The sequence below is a fragment of the Sinohyriopsis cumingii genome, chromosome 2, assembly GCF_028554795.1.
Source record: "Sinohyriopsis cumingii isolate HCF-2022 chromosome 2, ASM2855479v2, whole genome shotgun sequence".
NCBI lineage: Eukaryota > Metazoa > Mollusca > Bivalvia > Unionida > Unionidae > Sinohyriopsis > Sinohyriopsis cumingii.
Window position 1 is genome coordinate 70,570,036 of NC_142962.1, and position 16,738 is coordinate 70,586,773.

Genomic DNA, 16,738 nt, shown 5'->3' on the forward strand with positions numbered 1-16,738 from the left:
ATTGTTATATTTTAGGTTGTATCCAGTGCTATAGTTGATAAATATATTGGGGAGAGTGCCAGGCTGATCCGAGAAATGTTTGCATTTGCAAGAGACCATGAGCCATGCATTATATTTATGGATGAGATAGATGCTATAGGTAACGTCTAGGAATGAAATTATTGCTAGATACCCTGTTTAATCATGCTAATTGGGATATGTGTATTGACTTTAATGCAACAGAAATCAAAGAACAGTGTTTAACTTTAACCATTATATTGTAATATTAAGTAATTCATCAGTCAAAAGTAAATGGTTTTATGCATTTAAAATTTAATTTTCTGTTGTTAGCTCTACTGGTCATAAACCAGAAGAGCTTATGGGATGATTTGTTTTCCGTCATCTATATTCCAACGTCCACCTATATATTAGCAGAATATTTGTATTGCTTCTCCTCCTAAACTACTTGGACAATTGCCTTGAAACCTCACAAACACATTCATCCAATGATCTAGTTTGTCCTAAATGGAAATTGTGCTGCTCCAATATTGCCATCATGAAAATCTTGTAAATGCTACTCCTTCTGATTGGATGATCGTATCAACATGGGGTTTTTGCTAAAGGTCTCTTATGGTGTCTAGTTGGTCCTGAATGTAAACAGTGTCGATATGAAATCTAATATGCCCACCACAACAGCCATCTTGAAATTCTTGTTATTGCTATTTCTTCTGAACAGATGGTCTTATTAACACTAGAAGACTTCTTAGGCTCTCTAGTTGATCCTAAATGAAAATGGTAAAGATCTGATGTACAATATGGCCAGCATCACAGCCATCATGAAGATCCTACATGTAAATGGTGCTGACCTGGTATCCAATATGATGACTACAGAAGCTATCATGAAAATTTTGTTATCACTACTACTTCATGGATGTTCATATCAACATGGGGTTCTTGCTAATCCAAAACTCTCTGATGATTTCTTATATGTATGTTATTGTACAACCGGTTTATTAATCCGTTAATAAGCAAAAAATAGTGACTTTTCATTACTTCAGAGTACATTGTATCTGATAGAGACTACATGGTATTTCCTGGAAGTAACTGAAAATGCTGTACTGTTTTTTCAAATATGTTGACTGGTCATAATACTTTTCAAGAGATCCTACACAGATACAGGCCTCCCAGGATAATGCTTTTTAGCTAAAAAGCTAAACATTACTTGCCCTGCCAACATGATGTCTCCTGCACTAAACTGAAATTGCTGTACTGTTTCTTCTTCAAATATGTTACCTGATCATAATACCCTAGAACCTAATAATGCAACCCTCCCAGGCTGAAACATATTAGATACAAAGCTAAAAGTTATCTGCCCACGTAGGTGGCAGTTAGTGTGATCGCCCCTTATTGCCAGGATTGATACCAAATCCCATGAATTCTTCGGTTACTACTTCCACTTGTGTCATAGAATACTTTCTACAGAGATACCTAACAAAATCCATACATGCATTCTGGAAGTTTTCTACCTTAAAGCAAGTTGGAGGAGTTTCACCTCATTTGGGAAGTATATTCCATCAATAAATTTGTAACTTTTATATTTTTTGTCGACATCACTATAAACTGCCACACTGCAGACATCGTTGCGATATGACTGAAAAATTGTTAAAGCTACATTAAAAATCTGAATCACACACACACACACACACACACACTATCCCATCCTCCAGACCTTGACAGTGTCATGCTAGCCAAGATGGTCCTGTTCCTTCACAACTAAGCTTGGCCATATAGTTCTGATTGCAATGGACCATGACCATATCAGTTATACAGTATCATCCCACCAGAAGAACATATATTGTCCAGTTCCATGACTCACATAGTGCTGCTGGGCATTTCCTGCATATGATGCCCAGCTCAGTGGCTCAGTAGCCAAGAACATAGTTTTATGAACCTAGTTTATGCAACAATCTAAACTGCATAGTGCCACTTAGCACTTCATATGGATTTTGTCCATTTTATACAGGTACTGTCAAGGATCAGTCTAAACTGCATAAGGTCACTACGCACTTTCTTGGTATGATGCCTAGCTTTGTGCATCAGTATTTAAGAGATGTTGCTTCACTTGCCCTCAGGCCATTGCACCCCAAAAGTAGACTGACCTTAGCTTGGAAGTACAGTGCAACTCCACCATAACGTGCCCCGCAATAATGCGAATTTGGATATAACGTGGTCGTGGCATGGCGTGCGAAATTTCTTATATTCATTCGCACATGAAAAGATATTTTTTGTTCAAGCTATGTGAAATAGTGTATAAAAAATTTATTATCATTTTGGGGAAGAGATCACATATTAATTTGAATATAATATGATCATGGTGTGGTTCCTGAAATTTTAAATGTACATATAATTTTCTCATACTGGGAATTATTTTTAAAGTACAAGAAATAGTGTGTAAAACATTTATCATTTTGGGGAAGAGGTTGTGTATGAAGTTAAATATAATACAATCATGGCATAGCTTCTGAAATTTAACAATTTCACCAGCTTCTTGAAGTGTTATGCCAAAATAAACATCAGAAGTGTTACTTATTACTGATCCATGCGTAAAGCTGTCTTTGTGATTGTCTTCAATTAATTCTGTAAACAATCACTGTTTAAACAATAGCCAACATGTGTTTATTCTTTAACTGCATACACAACCAAGCAGCATACAATGCGGTGGTTGATAAAAGATTCTCACAATTTAATAAACATCAAAAAATGAAAGCCACCAATATGTTTGCTGGGCTTGGCAGTGTTATTAGACACAATCAGTTGACCAGTAAAGAATGTCTGCTTTATTAGCCAGAAATTGAAATGGTATGAAATTGTACATTCGTTCAGCTTAAAAAAATTTTTTTAAAGTGACTGTGACCATTGCAGGCCTACTGCACTTAGTTCTCGGGTTTTACATGTATGATGTTTGCTTATGAGCTCGTTATTAATTTCCTATTTTTTATAAAATATTTACCATTATGGAAACGCAAGTCGTTCTCTGTTCTTTGCACAGTGATTAGTATAGTAGTTTTCACACGTTTCTTTTTATATTCCCAAAATCTGAAGGAAAAGTTATATGCGTACGGAAAGCATTTGTTGATTGTTAATTATTCTTGCTGTAGTCATTCAGATGAATAGGCATACAAGCGTTAATTATTGGAAATTTACAATGGATGTACATGGAAATGCATATGAGAAAATTTTGGCAGTATGAAATTTGTACAGACACTATTCATATACCCAGGAATGTAATGAACTGTATATGTGCTTCATCTTTCTTAACCTAATTTTGCTGTTAACTTTTTCCATTGAATTCAGACACACAATGATCTGTGACAAAATTATTGAATAGTTTAAATATGTATGCATTTTTGCAATGGAATTACATGTATTATGGATTAATTGCAATCCCCGATGGTGCGATATCAGACAGCAAGTAAATGATGTCAGTACTCTGTTCATGCTATATATTAGACATTGAATTCAGACACAATGATTTGGGACAAAATTATTGAATATTGTAAATCTGTGTGTAATTTTTCAATGGAATTACATGCATTATGGATGAACTGCATGCCACAATGGCATGATAGTAAATGGTATTGATACCCTATTCATCACATACATTAGACATGAATACATATATATGTGCCAATGAGTTGTTCTCTGAAAAAAAAGTAAACTACTGTAAAACCCCGCATTAATGCGACCCCGCTATTAACACGATTCAATTTTTTTACCCCAATTATTGCATTATAGTGGGGTTCCATTGTAATGTGATCTAACTAATAACTTCAGATATGTACCATTTTCACTTGCAAGTGTAGTGAGGCATCATCCTCGGCATACTTTTCCAGCTACTTTGCAGGTAGCACAGCTTTACTACTTTTATCCAAGATGATGAAAACTCGCTCTTATGTTCCCCCATCATTATTAGATCTTACTATGATGTGTAAAGACTCTGTCTTACGGGCCTGGACCAAAGAAGTTTGCAAAGAAGTTTTCTGCTTTCTCCCCTTCAGGTTCTGTCCTCATTCCTCTACATCACCTGCCTGATCTACAGTTCCAAGTGATCGTTGACTTAAGAAGGATCCACCTTCCATTGCTTCCAGTCAAGCAAAGTTACTGACATTTTGAGCTGCTTACATCATCAGTTACAAGTCATAAGCATTACTGACAATTTTTCTCACAGATACATTCCCTCAAATTGTAGTTGGTGGTTTACCAGTTTTTCCACTTGAATGCCCAGCAGTAATGTTGTGGCTCTGGTCTTAATGTTGGGATCTTTTATCTGTGGCAATCTTTCAACAGGTGAAACACAGCTTCTTGTTGTTTTTGTTGTTGTTGTTGTATTATTTAATGCCATTTTTCAGCACACGATAGGCTATACATGGCGACCAGTATTAACGGTGGATGAAAGAACCACCGACCCACAAGAAGCTACTGGCAAGCTTTCTCACATACCCACATTAGCCGAATCCGAGACTAGAACCCACGCAGACAGAGGTGAGATGGCAGTGATCTGTAACGGAGAACACTCTGTGCCACTCGGGGCCCCTGGAACACAGCTTATCTTCTCCCACTCTGAATCTTACTGGATGTGAGTTGTAGTGTGTTAAAAGAATGGCCCACATCTTAAACATAGTGGCCAATCATATTCTGGCCAAGGCCGTAACAACAGTTATAATCTTAACTGAGATTCAGTGCTCACTACCTCCATCTATCTGAGAGACTATAATAAGGCTGAGCTATACTTGGAACCTTAATTGTCTAATCTCCTCTTTAATGATCAGGCTGATAGAACCCAACAACATGCCACCAATGTTCCCTTATTTCTCTCCCTTTTAGTGTCGGCTTCAGTGTAGGGATTTGCAAGGTAATCAAAAGAAGGTCATAGAGATGTCCATAGAACACAGGCTGCTGGGAAGTAGTCCTACTGAACATAGAACCATTGAAACAAGTTCTCCTGAACTAAAGTAGAGAAGAGGCAAAGGGAGGAGGATTATTTTTGCCAGAAATTTCTCTCCACAAAACTCTCCTTAAGTGACATCTTTTTCACAGCACCCTTATCACAAATCCAGTATCTGGTAGGTTCCATTCATTAGCTGCTGAATAGGGAAGATTTACCATGATGAGAAATGGACCTGACATTTGGTTTTCCAAGGGACTCGCTATCTTTCAATGCATCTGCTCCTTTTCCAAGGGTTCCCACAGCAACTCTTCACTCAGTCGACGAGCAAATAAAAATCAGTCAACTCATTTGTGCTTCTTGGTCCATGATGGAAGACAACAATGGGTTCTAAATGACATCCATAGCGGGCTTTCAGAAGGTGCAACTACATGTCCCCATTCACCCAACTTCCAGGAAGTTCCCCTGATTTACCTACAAAATTACATTCTACAAAACACCTGGTGATTTATATATTGGAGTAAGACATGATATCCATTGTTACCCATCCTCCTCATCCTCAGTCTCCATGTCAACAAAGACATCTCCAACCTCATACCATTCCAAGATTTTTGTCATCTAGGTCTAGGGCTCAACACTTAAGTATACAGTATGTCTCCTTTAGGAAAGAGAATTGAATCAGTTCAATGGTGGCTTCCTTGCTTATATGGGATGATCCACCGACCAGAGAATTCCTTTGCCTGCTGAGTTTTGCTTAATGTGGGAGTGGACATTTTAGTCCTAGGTCACCTTCTTGGAGTCCCATTACAATGATTCTTTGGTCCAAAAATGGAAGCTTAACCTTTGATCTTTAAACCAATGTATACAATCAGCATACTCTGAGGTTCCATCTCAAAGGTTGGGAAACCTGGACTTGCGTTGGGAATACTTATGCAAGTACATCCTCGAGCAATCACTATCTCTGTCCCTTACCACCACATTTTATATATTTTTACACCCATGCATGTATATCCATGCTTGAAAATGAAATTGGCTCAAGCAGTATCCATATGTTAGTGACATTGTTAAAATCATTCTTAATCATAATATTAGCTGTTGATATGAAGAGTGGGTTACAATTACAACGGTATTAGCACATGCTAAAAGTCCTGGTAAGGAAAGACAACTGTTTTATTACACAGTCCTTTTTAACAAGTTGAAAGAAAGTATTGCATCATTTACTTGTACAGCCTATACAATATCTTTATATGTTGTTAAAATACACTTCATCTTCTTATGCACAAGATTGAATATTGTAATATCAGAAATATTCATTGAAGATTTCAATTCATTGTAGTTTTGTAAATTGAAATCCTTCATGAAGAATAGTTTTGCAGATTAAGTGTTCAGGTAAACAATGTGATGGTATAGAATTTTATAAACTAAATCATCTGTTTACTCCAAAGAACAAAGTTATATCCTCATGAATATGTCTGATTTTATAGTATTTTCGTTGTATAAATGGGTCTTATAGTGAATGGTATTGTAGTATCCTCATTTCGGACATGAAATTCATATTTTATTTCTGTGTATTTCAGGGGGACGAAGATTTTCAGAGGGTACTTCTGCAGACAGAGAAATACAGAGAACATTAATGGAGGTGACACATTATTTGCACATGCCTTTGTTTCATCACACTCACTTTAAGTCCGTTTGCTCTTTAAGAACATTACCTAATTACAATACATTTGGAGAACATACATTACCTTGCAAATCCAGCTAAAAAATATTCAAGCCACATCTTTCGGCTTGTTTTAGGAAAAAAGTGTTAAAACATTGTCTGCTTACTGTGACAAACTGAGAGATGGTTTCCCCTTGGATAAAGTGATTATTGCTAAAAACCAATAATTTGCCAGTTATTAACTCCACTCATGTCTGATCAGCACACTGTCTTAAAAGGTCTCACAATTACCTTCCATTTTATGCCTTTTCAGCTGTACTGGTGATAGACTAAGACAGCTTTTGAAATGGTTTATTGTCTGTTAGCACAAGTTTGTTATCACTGCTCCTCTTAAGCAGCTTGGAGGATTGCCATGAAACTTTACACACATATTCATCCCATGGTCCGTTACGGATCACTGCCATCTCACCTCTGTCAGCATGGGTTCGAGTCTTGGATTCGGCCAATATTGGTATGTGAGAAAGCTTGCCAGTAGCTTCTCGTGGGTCAGTGGTTTTTTCCAGGGTTTTCCCGGGTTCTTCCTCCACCCTTAATATAGCCTATCGTATGCTGAAAAATGGCATTAAACCCCACAACAACAACATCATCATCCCATGGTCTGGTTGGTCCTAAATATGAATGGCATTTCTTGGATATCCAATATGACTGCCACAGCAACCAAAATGTTGTTATTGCTCCATTTTGTGAATAGAGCTTTTACCAAATGAATTTGTATGATGTTTAGTCTGTCATCAACGAAAATGGTTCCAATCTGATATCCAGTGTGGCGGCCATCTTACAAATTGTGCTAGCATTCTTCCTCCTGAACAGGTCATATTGATATGTTTTTTAACAAAAAGACTTCTTATGATGCCTAGTAGGCCTTAAATGAAAATGGTACCAGTCTGATGTCCTCTGTGGCCATCACAACAGCCATCTTGAAAATTTTAATTATCACCACTTCACTTGAATGGATGGTCATATCAGTATGGAATATTTGCTAAAGACCTAAATGAAATTGGTACCTATCTGACATCTAATATGGCATCCACATAAAAAAAATCTTGTTATTGGAACATGTCTTGAATGGAAAGTCAGTTTGACCTGGGATTTTCACCAGAAGACTTATTGTATTGTCTAGTTGATCCTTAATGAAAATGGCCACAATCTAATGTCATATCACTGAAAGACTTTATATGGTGTCTAGTTGATCCTGAATGAAAATGGCCACAGTCTAATGTCATATCACTGAAAGACTTTGTATGGTGTTTAGTTGATCCTTAATGAAAATGGCCACAATCTAACGTCATATCACTGAAAGACTTTGTATGGTGTCTAGCTTGTCCTAGGCAAAAATGGTACCAGTCTGATGTGCAATAATACTATCACAATGGTCATCTTGAAAATCTTGTGAATACGATTCCTACTGAATAAAAAGTAATATAGAATGTCAGGTTGCTTCTAATTGAAAATGGTGCCATCTTTACACATCAAATTTGTCTGCAACAGTGGCCATCTTGAAAATGTTATTGTTGCAATTCCTACTAGATGACTGGTCATATCAGTCTTGTGCTTTTATTGAGAGTCTTCTTTTGATGTCTAGTTGGTCCTAAATGGAAATGGTGCCTATCTGATATTATGTACAAGCAGCGTGGCAGCTATATTGAAAATCTTATTATTATTTCTTCAAAAATGGAAGTCATATAAACATGGGCTTTCCACCAGAAGACTTCTTTTCATTTCTTGTTGGTCTTAAATGAAAACAGTGCAAATCTGATGTCTAGTATGTCCACCATGACCGCTAATTTGAAAATCTTATAACTGAAGAATATCAGAGATAGTTTTAACGCTCAGCTTTTACAAGGGAGAATAGTCTTTTTTTGAATTCCTGGAAACTCTTTTTGACCAGTGGTCAGAGGTCACTTGTGTCATTAGTATTTGGCTCTTTGTAAAGCAGTTGAAGACCCCTGCATTTTGCTTCCTTAGAAACCAATTTATGTACACTTACAATGATGCATATGGGACATCAGTAGCTCTACTTATCATCGACTAGAAAAGCTTTTGTGATGGCCTTTTGTCTATCATCTGAAGGATGATGTTTGTTATTGTAGTTCCTCCTAAACTACTTGGAGGATTGCAACAAAACTTTACACACACATTCATCCCATGGTCAAGTTTTTTCCAAAATTGAAGTTCTGCTCATACATCCAGTATAGCCACCACAGGAAACCATCATGTAAATCTTCTTATACCTACCCCACCCCCCCGAATGAATAGTTATGTCAACATGGAGTCTGCACTAAAGTTTTTCTCATGGTGTCTAGTTGAACTTAAGTGAAAACTGTTTACCTAACACAGTTAATATGGCCATCTAGGATTACCATCATTAAACTTTTGTAATAGCTACTTATCCTGAATGGAGGGTCATATACTGACATTGTTTCACAATCAGAATATCCTCAGCCCATTTCATTGAAATCGAGAAAGAAACCTCATGTATTCGTTGCCATTTGAGAACTATATTCTGAACTACTTTCTTTTATGTGGAACAATATGGCAGTGGAAAAAGACAGAATGACAATCGGAAAAATCTCTGCAATTGCTGTTGTAACGCCTTTGATGCACTATATTGGAGGCAAATCATGAAACACATCAAATTAATGTGTATTCCTTCAACTACTTTGAGGTTATTTCATGATCTGATAGAAATAGCTGTTCTGAATAGGAAATTCAGGTTGGTTGGCATGGCAGCCATCTTGAAAATTTTATCACTACCCATCCTGATTGAATGGATGTATTTTCACTGAAAGACATGGTTTGTAAGTGTTCTTAAATGAAAATGTTCTGATTGACATCCTGCATGATCACCATAACAGCCATTTTGAAAATATCGTTATTGCTGCTTCTTTTGAATGGATGGTCAGATTGAGATATTGTTTTTACTAAAAGACTTATGCAATATAGTAGGGCCTAAATTTTAAAAAAATGATCTTGATCTCCAGCATGGCTACCAAACAACCATCTTGAAACTTGTTATTGCTATATCTCATGAATGACTGCTTGCATCTTTGAAAATGGTACCAATTTGACCACATAAAATGGTGGCCACAACCATCTTGGAAATCTAATTATTGTTACACCTCCTAAACAGATAATTTAACATGGGGTTTACTCAGAAACATTTCTCATATAGTTTGTCAATACATAAAGATCTGCCTATATTTGCTGGAGGTCAGATCAGCAACATTTTCCTTTAGAACTAACTATAATATATTGATACAGTATTCTTGTGAAAAACCTTTCTTGATACAACCATCTTTTCAGAACAAATAAAAAGCATAGCCATTTTGGGTGATTAGATCAGTAGCATTGTTATTTTAGCCCATTGTTTTAAAGAAGTGTATTTTTCTGTTTTAAATACTATAAATATCGGTAACACCATTGAAGAGTAGTCGATAAGTAACAGCTACTGTTGTGACCTATTTGGAAAGATGTTCCAACACCAAGGATTTCAGTGAAAATACCATGATCATACATCAGTCTGTTCAGGAGGAAGAGCAAATAAAAAGATATTCAAGATGACTGCATTGGCCAATATTTCTTTTTTTGGTTTGGTCCCGCCATCATATAACTTTTCTCATATCCAAATGTTATGCAGACAATAGTTTAACCAACCAAAAGTCTGTTTTTAAATGTTGTAAGATTTTCAAATCTGGGGTTTCATTTATTGCTCAAAATGTGAAGTAATGTTTTTTGACAGATGGGCCAGATAGCACCATTTTCTCAAACACTCCTGTTATCACTATTCCTTTTGAACACATTGTGGCACTGATATAAAGGTTTGCAGTAAAACACTTCTTGCAGCAAGTTATAAGTTATGAGTGAAAATACTGCAAAACTGACCTCCGTCATGTCTGAGCATTTGTGTAAGGAGTTTGAAACCTGACCTACGTAACATCGAGATTAAGTCAAATGTCACTGCTTTCATTTTGTACTTCACTGAGCTTAAGAATATGTATTTTTTTACATATGCAAATGAATTTTGGCAAGACTTTTTATTTAATTACTTTCCATTAAACAAGTTGATGGTCAGATCTCTTGACATCGATTTCTGAATCAGTTGTCTTAACTTGGATTTCGTCTTTAGTGGCTTTAGAGCATGATAGCACAAATAAATATGGCCTGATTTTTATCAAATCAAGTTTGTGGATGTATCTGCAAAACACAGTAAATAATGCTGTTTAAGTAACTTGGGGTTATTAACACAGGGAATATTATATAGATTTAATCAAATTTAGCATATGGTATATCATGACAGTATCTGTGACAAGTTCATTGATGACAAAGTTTTGTAATGCATTTGGGAACATGTTAACTCAAATGTATGTAAAACTATTTCTTACCATATTTCATGTTTCTTCTCATGTTTTCAAAAGGACAGATGGAAGGAACATATTGTGGATCTCTGAAAATTCTTTTTAACAAGTATGGTGTCATTGTAGGTTACTTCATTTGGTATGGGAAAATATGAATAAGTTTCTCTGAGTAATACAGCATGACTTTGGGAGTGCAGTATTAGTCAGAAAAAACAAACATTTATATGCTCATTTTGTTATCCTACCTAAGGCTGAATAATAAAAAGAATACAAAAAACAAAACTGAATTTAAAAAATAAGAATACAAGAAACAAAGCATTTAATTTATGCTGTACTCTAAAATTAATACACAACTGTAGAGTCATCAGTATACAGTAACAATATTAATGTGCTCATAACACTGCCCAGAGACCTATGAACTTTGTCAAGCACTCAACATTAGATTAAATTCTTCGTTTTGTTCTGCTTAAAATTGAAATTTAGAGTCATATTGTGAATGAATGCACATGAAAAATCTTTTCCAGTTGGTCTGGAATGGATGGATTTTGTTTTTCTGTTGATCCAACTCGATTCTGCTTCTCTGTTTGTGATGGACTGTATTTATTTATCTGAGTAAATTCCATACGATGTACATGTGATTCAAGCAGTGGAGGAACAGCCTTCAATCAACTGCACCCCAGTCATTGATCATTTGGAATCATAATATGGGAAAATAATTCTTTAATTGAAATTATCTAAAGATGCAATGGAATATTTCATTCATTTCATTTTGAGTGCAGTAAGGAGAATGTGATTTTTATTGGAAATGTAGTTGAAATTACAGTGCAATTAAATTTTGGAATGCATGACATGTAAAATATTCATAACTAAGAAAGTACATTTTGAGGAAATTCAGGATGCAAAAATGTAAGTATATTTATTGCCATTCTTATTACTACTGACATGTTTCCTTATTGGCTTTGCAGCTCTTAATTTCCTGCCAAAACCTTCAGTTGGATTTGTTTATCCAATTAGTATTTTGACTGACTTGTAAAATGGTATGTGTCTGATAAATAAGCTATGTCCCTTAGACTCATGTGCTCATCTATGCTATTTTTATAGACCCTAGAGAACACTTGTCATAGTCTGAACCATTTTTTGTGTGAAAAGTTACAAACATTTCTCTTGACTGTTTAAATGATCAGAATTGTATTTTCAATAATGTATCACTTACATTTTTGTGGACATTGCGAATATCACGTTCATTTGTTTGCTTGTTTGAAACATTTATTTGTGACAAAGTAAACTTGTCCACATCATTAACTTTATCATCTTTCCTTTCAAGTGTACTAAACAGTTTCTTTAGTTCATCCACAAACAAATCTAATGAACCAAAAGCTAAAGCATCTGCTACATGAGCATAAATTCTTTGTTTACAATAAAAAGTTTTTTGAAATACATGTTTCTGTTTTTAGACACACATGTTGTGTAATATGAAGCCATGGGAAAATACCACACAATTCTGATAATGTAATGGTAACTGAGAAAAAAAATGAGTATATAATAATGCCTGTTCTTTCCCATACCATTTTATCTTGACAAACCTAACTTTCATCATGTGTATATTAGTTTTTGTAGATCGTAGAGTGGGATGAACTTTTAAAAATTGGGGTAAATACACAGTTAGCTTCTAGCACAGTTTCATGAGATGTGTTCATTCTCTCTAGTTCTTGTTTCCAGCTTTTAAATCAAATGGATGGTTTTGATGCTCTGGGTCAAGTCAAGATGATAATGGCAACCAACAGGCCAGACACTCTGGACCCAGCTTTGCTCAGACCGGGTAGACTGGACAGGAAAATAGGTAAGGACTTTCTTGATATAATGTCAATCAATTTTTTTATTTTTCAGGATTTCAGTTTCTGTGGTTTTATGAAAACATGTTTGCACAGAAGAATAATTGTTTGTTGGATCTTTACATTTATAATTCGTTTAATCCATGAAACCCATAAAAATTGTTACCCCAGAAAAAATAGAAATTCATATTAAGACTTCTTTTCACCTTTAAGGTAAACAGTTTTATACATGTATTGTTTGCCTCTTTTCTTTGAAATTTTGTTCAATCATGAACACTTAAATTTGGTGTATCCTAATTTTGATTGTTTTTCATTCATATTAACCAAATTAATCTAAACTAATTTGATGTATATAAAAAAATTGAATCAGCAGTTCTCATAGTTTTGACTCGTAATACTTCACAGTGGAAAGTTTAGAGTTAACACCATAAAGTTGCCTGTTTTATTTTCATTTTCAGAAATCCCTCTTCCCAATGAACAGGCAAGGGCAGATATTATGAAAATTCATGCCTCTCCAATTGCAAAACATGGGGAAATAGGTATGAATTAAAATAGAAGAATGTATAGCTATAATTCATTAATATTTTTTTTCATAATGCTGAGTAATAGTAAAATTTGTAGTGGTAATAGTAGTTGTACTAATGTTATTAGTAGTAGTAGTAGTGGGGCCCTGAGTGGTCTAAAGCGCTCACTGTTACGGATCACTGCCATCTATTATTATTAGTAGTAGTGATACTAGTATTTAATGCTGAGGTCACTAATTAGGATTAAGAAGTATTGATTTATACCTGTGGCCATCAAGCTCAGTAATTGAGATCATGGCAATTTCAAAGCCATTGAAGAAGACCTATAACCTATTGACCACCCAAATATGTTTTCCAGTAAAGTTGTCTCCATCTAGATATAGCATAGGTGCAGCCAGTAGACTTGGTTCTTTTAAGCCTAGTTATGTGTAAACTGTCATTTCAGTAATGAATTGAAGCACCAGTCTTCTGATATCAGACATATTATTGAAAGATGAAAGAAGAAAGTTTGAATTCAGTTTACATTTATATAGACTTTAATGGCATCAGAGAGAGAAAAATAGGTAATATCTGGAGCTTAGATCATATGTTCAAATGTAACACTCATTATAGTTTGTTCAGCTCAGCATCACAAATGATGATGTCTGTATCTATAGCTCATTGAATTTTCATGGAAGTGTCTCAGAATGGAGATAAAATTACCCAATTTGTTTTGCACATGAATGATTTCAACACCATTTGTATGAATGTACCATGCAACACCGCTATTTTGATATATATATATATATGATGAAAAGAGTTTTCTGTGTACATGTAATCGACCATATTGAACCTGGGGTTATGGAAGAGTTCATTTTTTCTACAGGACTAAGCAGTTAAGGGTCATTGTGTGCCACCGGTAAACAAATATCTGTATTATCTAGTTTTCATTAAACTGTTTTAAACTTCTACTAAATATGTTTATGATATGATATGTCCATAGTAAGGCCTTGTGAGCTCTTACTTTTTCTCATCACTCAGAGATGGAAGGAACAATATTTTCCATCAGGCTTTGTCATTTTACATCCATTGTGTTTGCTTACAACAAAAATGACCCAAGACCAGATGAATTCTTGCACATACTGGCATATGAGGTTAAGGCAGCATTTGAGTGCAGCTTCTCTCTGACTGACATCATTCAGGCCTTGGTATGGAGGTCACAGATGACATTCTCCAGTGTATACCTTTCATCGCAAGTTGACTTGGTGATACCTGTATCTGCAGCACAACAGGTGGCTAACTTCCCAGCTGACTCAGAAGCTTTGTCACAGCATGAGTTACTTTACTTCACTGGAAAATAATTTTTGTGTCCCTTAATTGATCTGTGCTGACCCAGAATTGAATCTCACATAAGGCTCAAGCTGCTTCCCATACATTAGTAGACTGGGACCAGGACCAGCTCTGGGGTAAGGGGGTTTAACTCCCTCTACCTCTTACCTCTTCTAATGTATTATAATTGAGTAATATATTTGGAAAGAAACCAGTTTATGAATAATACTCACCCAGTCATAATATTTACATACTCTCCCCAAGCCCTCTCTTTGGTTGCATCCCTGGAAGAACATGGATTTCTTACCTGCCATAACACAACATGTGATGATTAAAACATATTTTTTTTATCCCCAACACCATAATAACAGTCATATTTTAGAACATCATTTTCAGTAATCTTAGGGGAGAGAGAAGGGGACATTTCGTATAAATGGATTTATAAATGGTAAACAGTCCTGCTTAGAGCTCATGTAAAACTATCATCAGGCAGTTCATACAGTTGAATGTCATAGAGGCAATTAAAAGGTATGGCTGTCAGAAACATACAACCACCATTTCATATATTACTTTATTGACTGATAATAACATGGGTGATGTCATATTAAATCCTTTGAGCACTACTGTGGGAGAATCAGTTAAGCTAATTTGCACAGATCAAGTACACTAAGTGGAATAACCCAGTTTCATTTGTAGTTAGGTAAATCAGAGATGTGTGTTGAAGAACAAAACTTGTTGCACATAATTTCCTTGAATGAGCATGTTTAAGCCATCAGTATTCAAGATTATCGCAAGTTCATGATCAACAGCAATGTTTCTTTGAAGAAAACACAAAACCTGATTATTTTAGTAGGTGCAATAGTGATTCATTGTTGAAGGCAAAAGGTTGAAATGCAAGTGTGATTTCACCCAACAGCAAAGCAGTTAGCAAAAGTAAATGTCAGATTGCCTGTTGATGGAGTTTGACTTTGTGAAATGCAGCAGCAAGAGCGGTTTATTTTTTGCACATACTGCAAACACCATATCAACATGAGTCATTCTGAAGTACATAATATATAATGACCATCAACATAACAACACTGCCTGGCATCAGGACAAGGCACAAATGCACAGCTCAATCCCAGAAGTAAATGTTTAAACAATCATCAGCAGACCATGTCACTAGATCTATAGTCCTTCTCGGCAGTTTCATTGCACAATCTGCCATTTTCATTTGCAGGTATTTTTTCAGACTTGTGTAAGGAAGTGTTTCATGATAGCAGTATCACTAATAAATCCATTTGCACTAGGATTAAAACAGCAGATGTCTTAAATAATGCAAATGCATCAGTGTTTGACAAGTAACAGAGTTTGTGCCTAAAAAATGAATTCTCAGTCCTGATTGATGAATCTAAAGACAAGGAAAGTGACAAGACCATTGCTATTTTCATCTGGGTATATGACCATGCTGTGAAGAAAGTGCCATCTACCTTCAGGAAAAACCAAGATTTGATAATCAGTCTAGGGGTACTGTTGCAAGTTTAAAACATCCTTACAGCAATGCAGATGCAGAAGAGCTTTTTCTATGCTAAGAAAAATTCAACATTATTTTCAAGGAAATTTGAACAACAGTACATTTAGTCTCTAATAAGTGCTAAGACACTTGCAGTACCTTCAAACCCCTGCTGAACTATTTAGAGCAGACTGCATCAAATAAAGACTATATTTCACAGTGCAATGGATTTTAAGAACAACAGCTTGGTGTATTTATTCATTTAATGTCTGTAGTTGGGATTATATCGATGGTATTGTTATTTTCCATTGCTATGTCTGCTGATTTTGGTTTGTAAATGTATTCATTACCTCACAGGAAACAGATCTGTTATTTTCTTTAATTCAGATTTGAATTTCCAATTATTTTCTAGGCTCATATGAAAGGATAGTGTATTCTAAATTGGACAATGTTGCTTCTTTGGGGTCACAAACACTGACCACCATTGGGAACTCAAAATACACTTGTTTAGACAATATATAAAAAAAACTGTTTGGAAGTATGGCAGGTATGGCAATTTCACTCTATTAGTAATAGACATTTG

At 35.4% G+C, this 16,738-nt stretch overlaps 1 protein-coding gene across 1 annotated transcript in view; it reads left to right on the plus strand.

Moving 5' to 3' along the window:
- Positions 1-16,738, plus strand: part of LOC149805128 (26S proteasome regulatory subunit 10B) — a 48,982-nt gene that overhangs the window by 29,284 nt on the left and 2,960 nt on the right. Inside the window, exons 7-10 of the mRNA XM_089947702.1 lie at positions 16-139; positions 6,502-6,563; positions 12,719-12,839; positions 13,290-13,370. Coding sequence (XP_089803828.1) covers positions 16-139; positions 6,502-6,563; positions 12,719-12,839; positions 13,290-13,370 — 388 coding nt within the window. The remainder of the gene's footprint in view (positions 1-15; positions 140-6,501; positions 6,564-12,718; positions 12,840-13,289; positions 13,371-16,738) is intronic.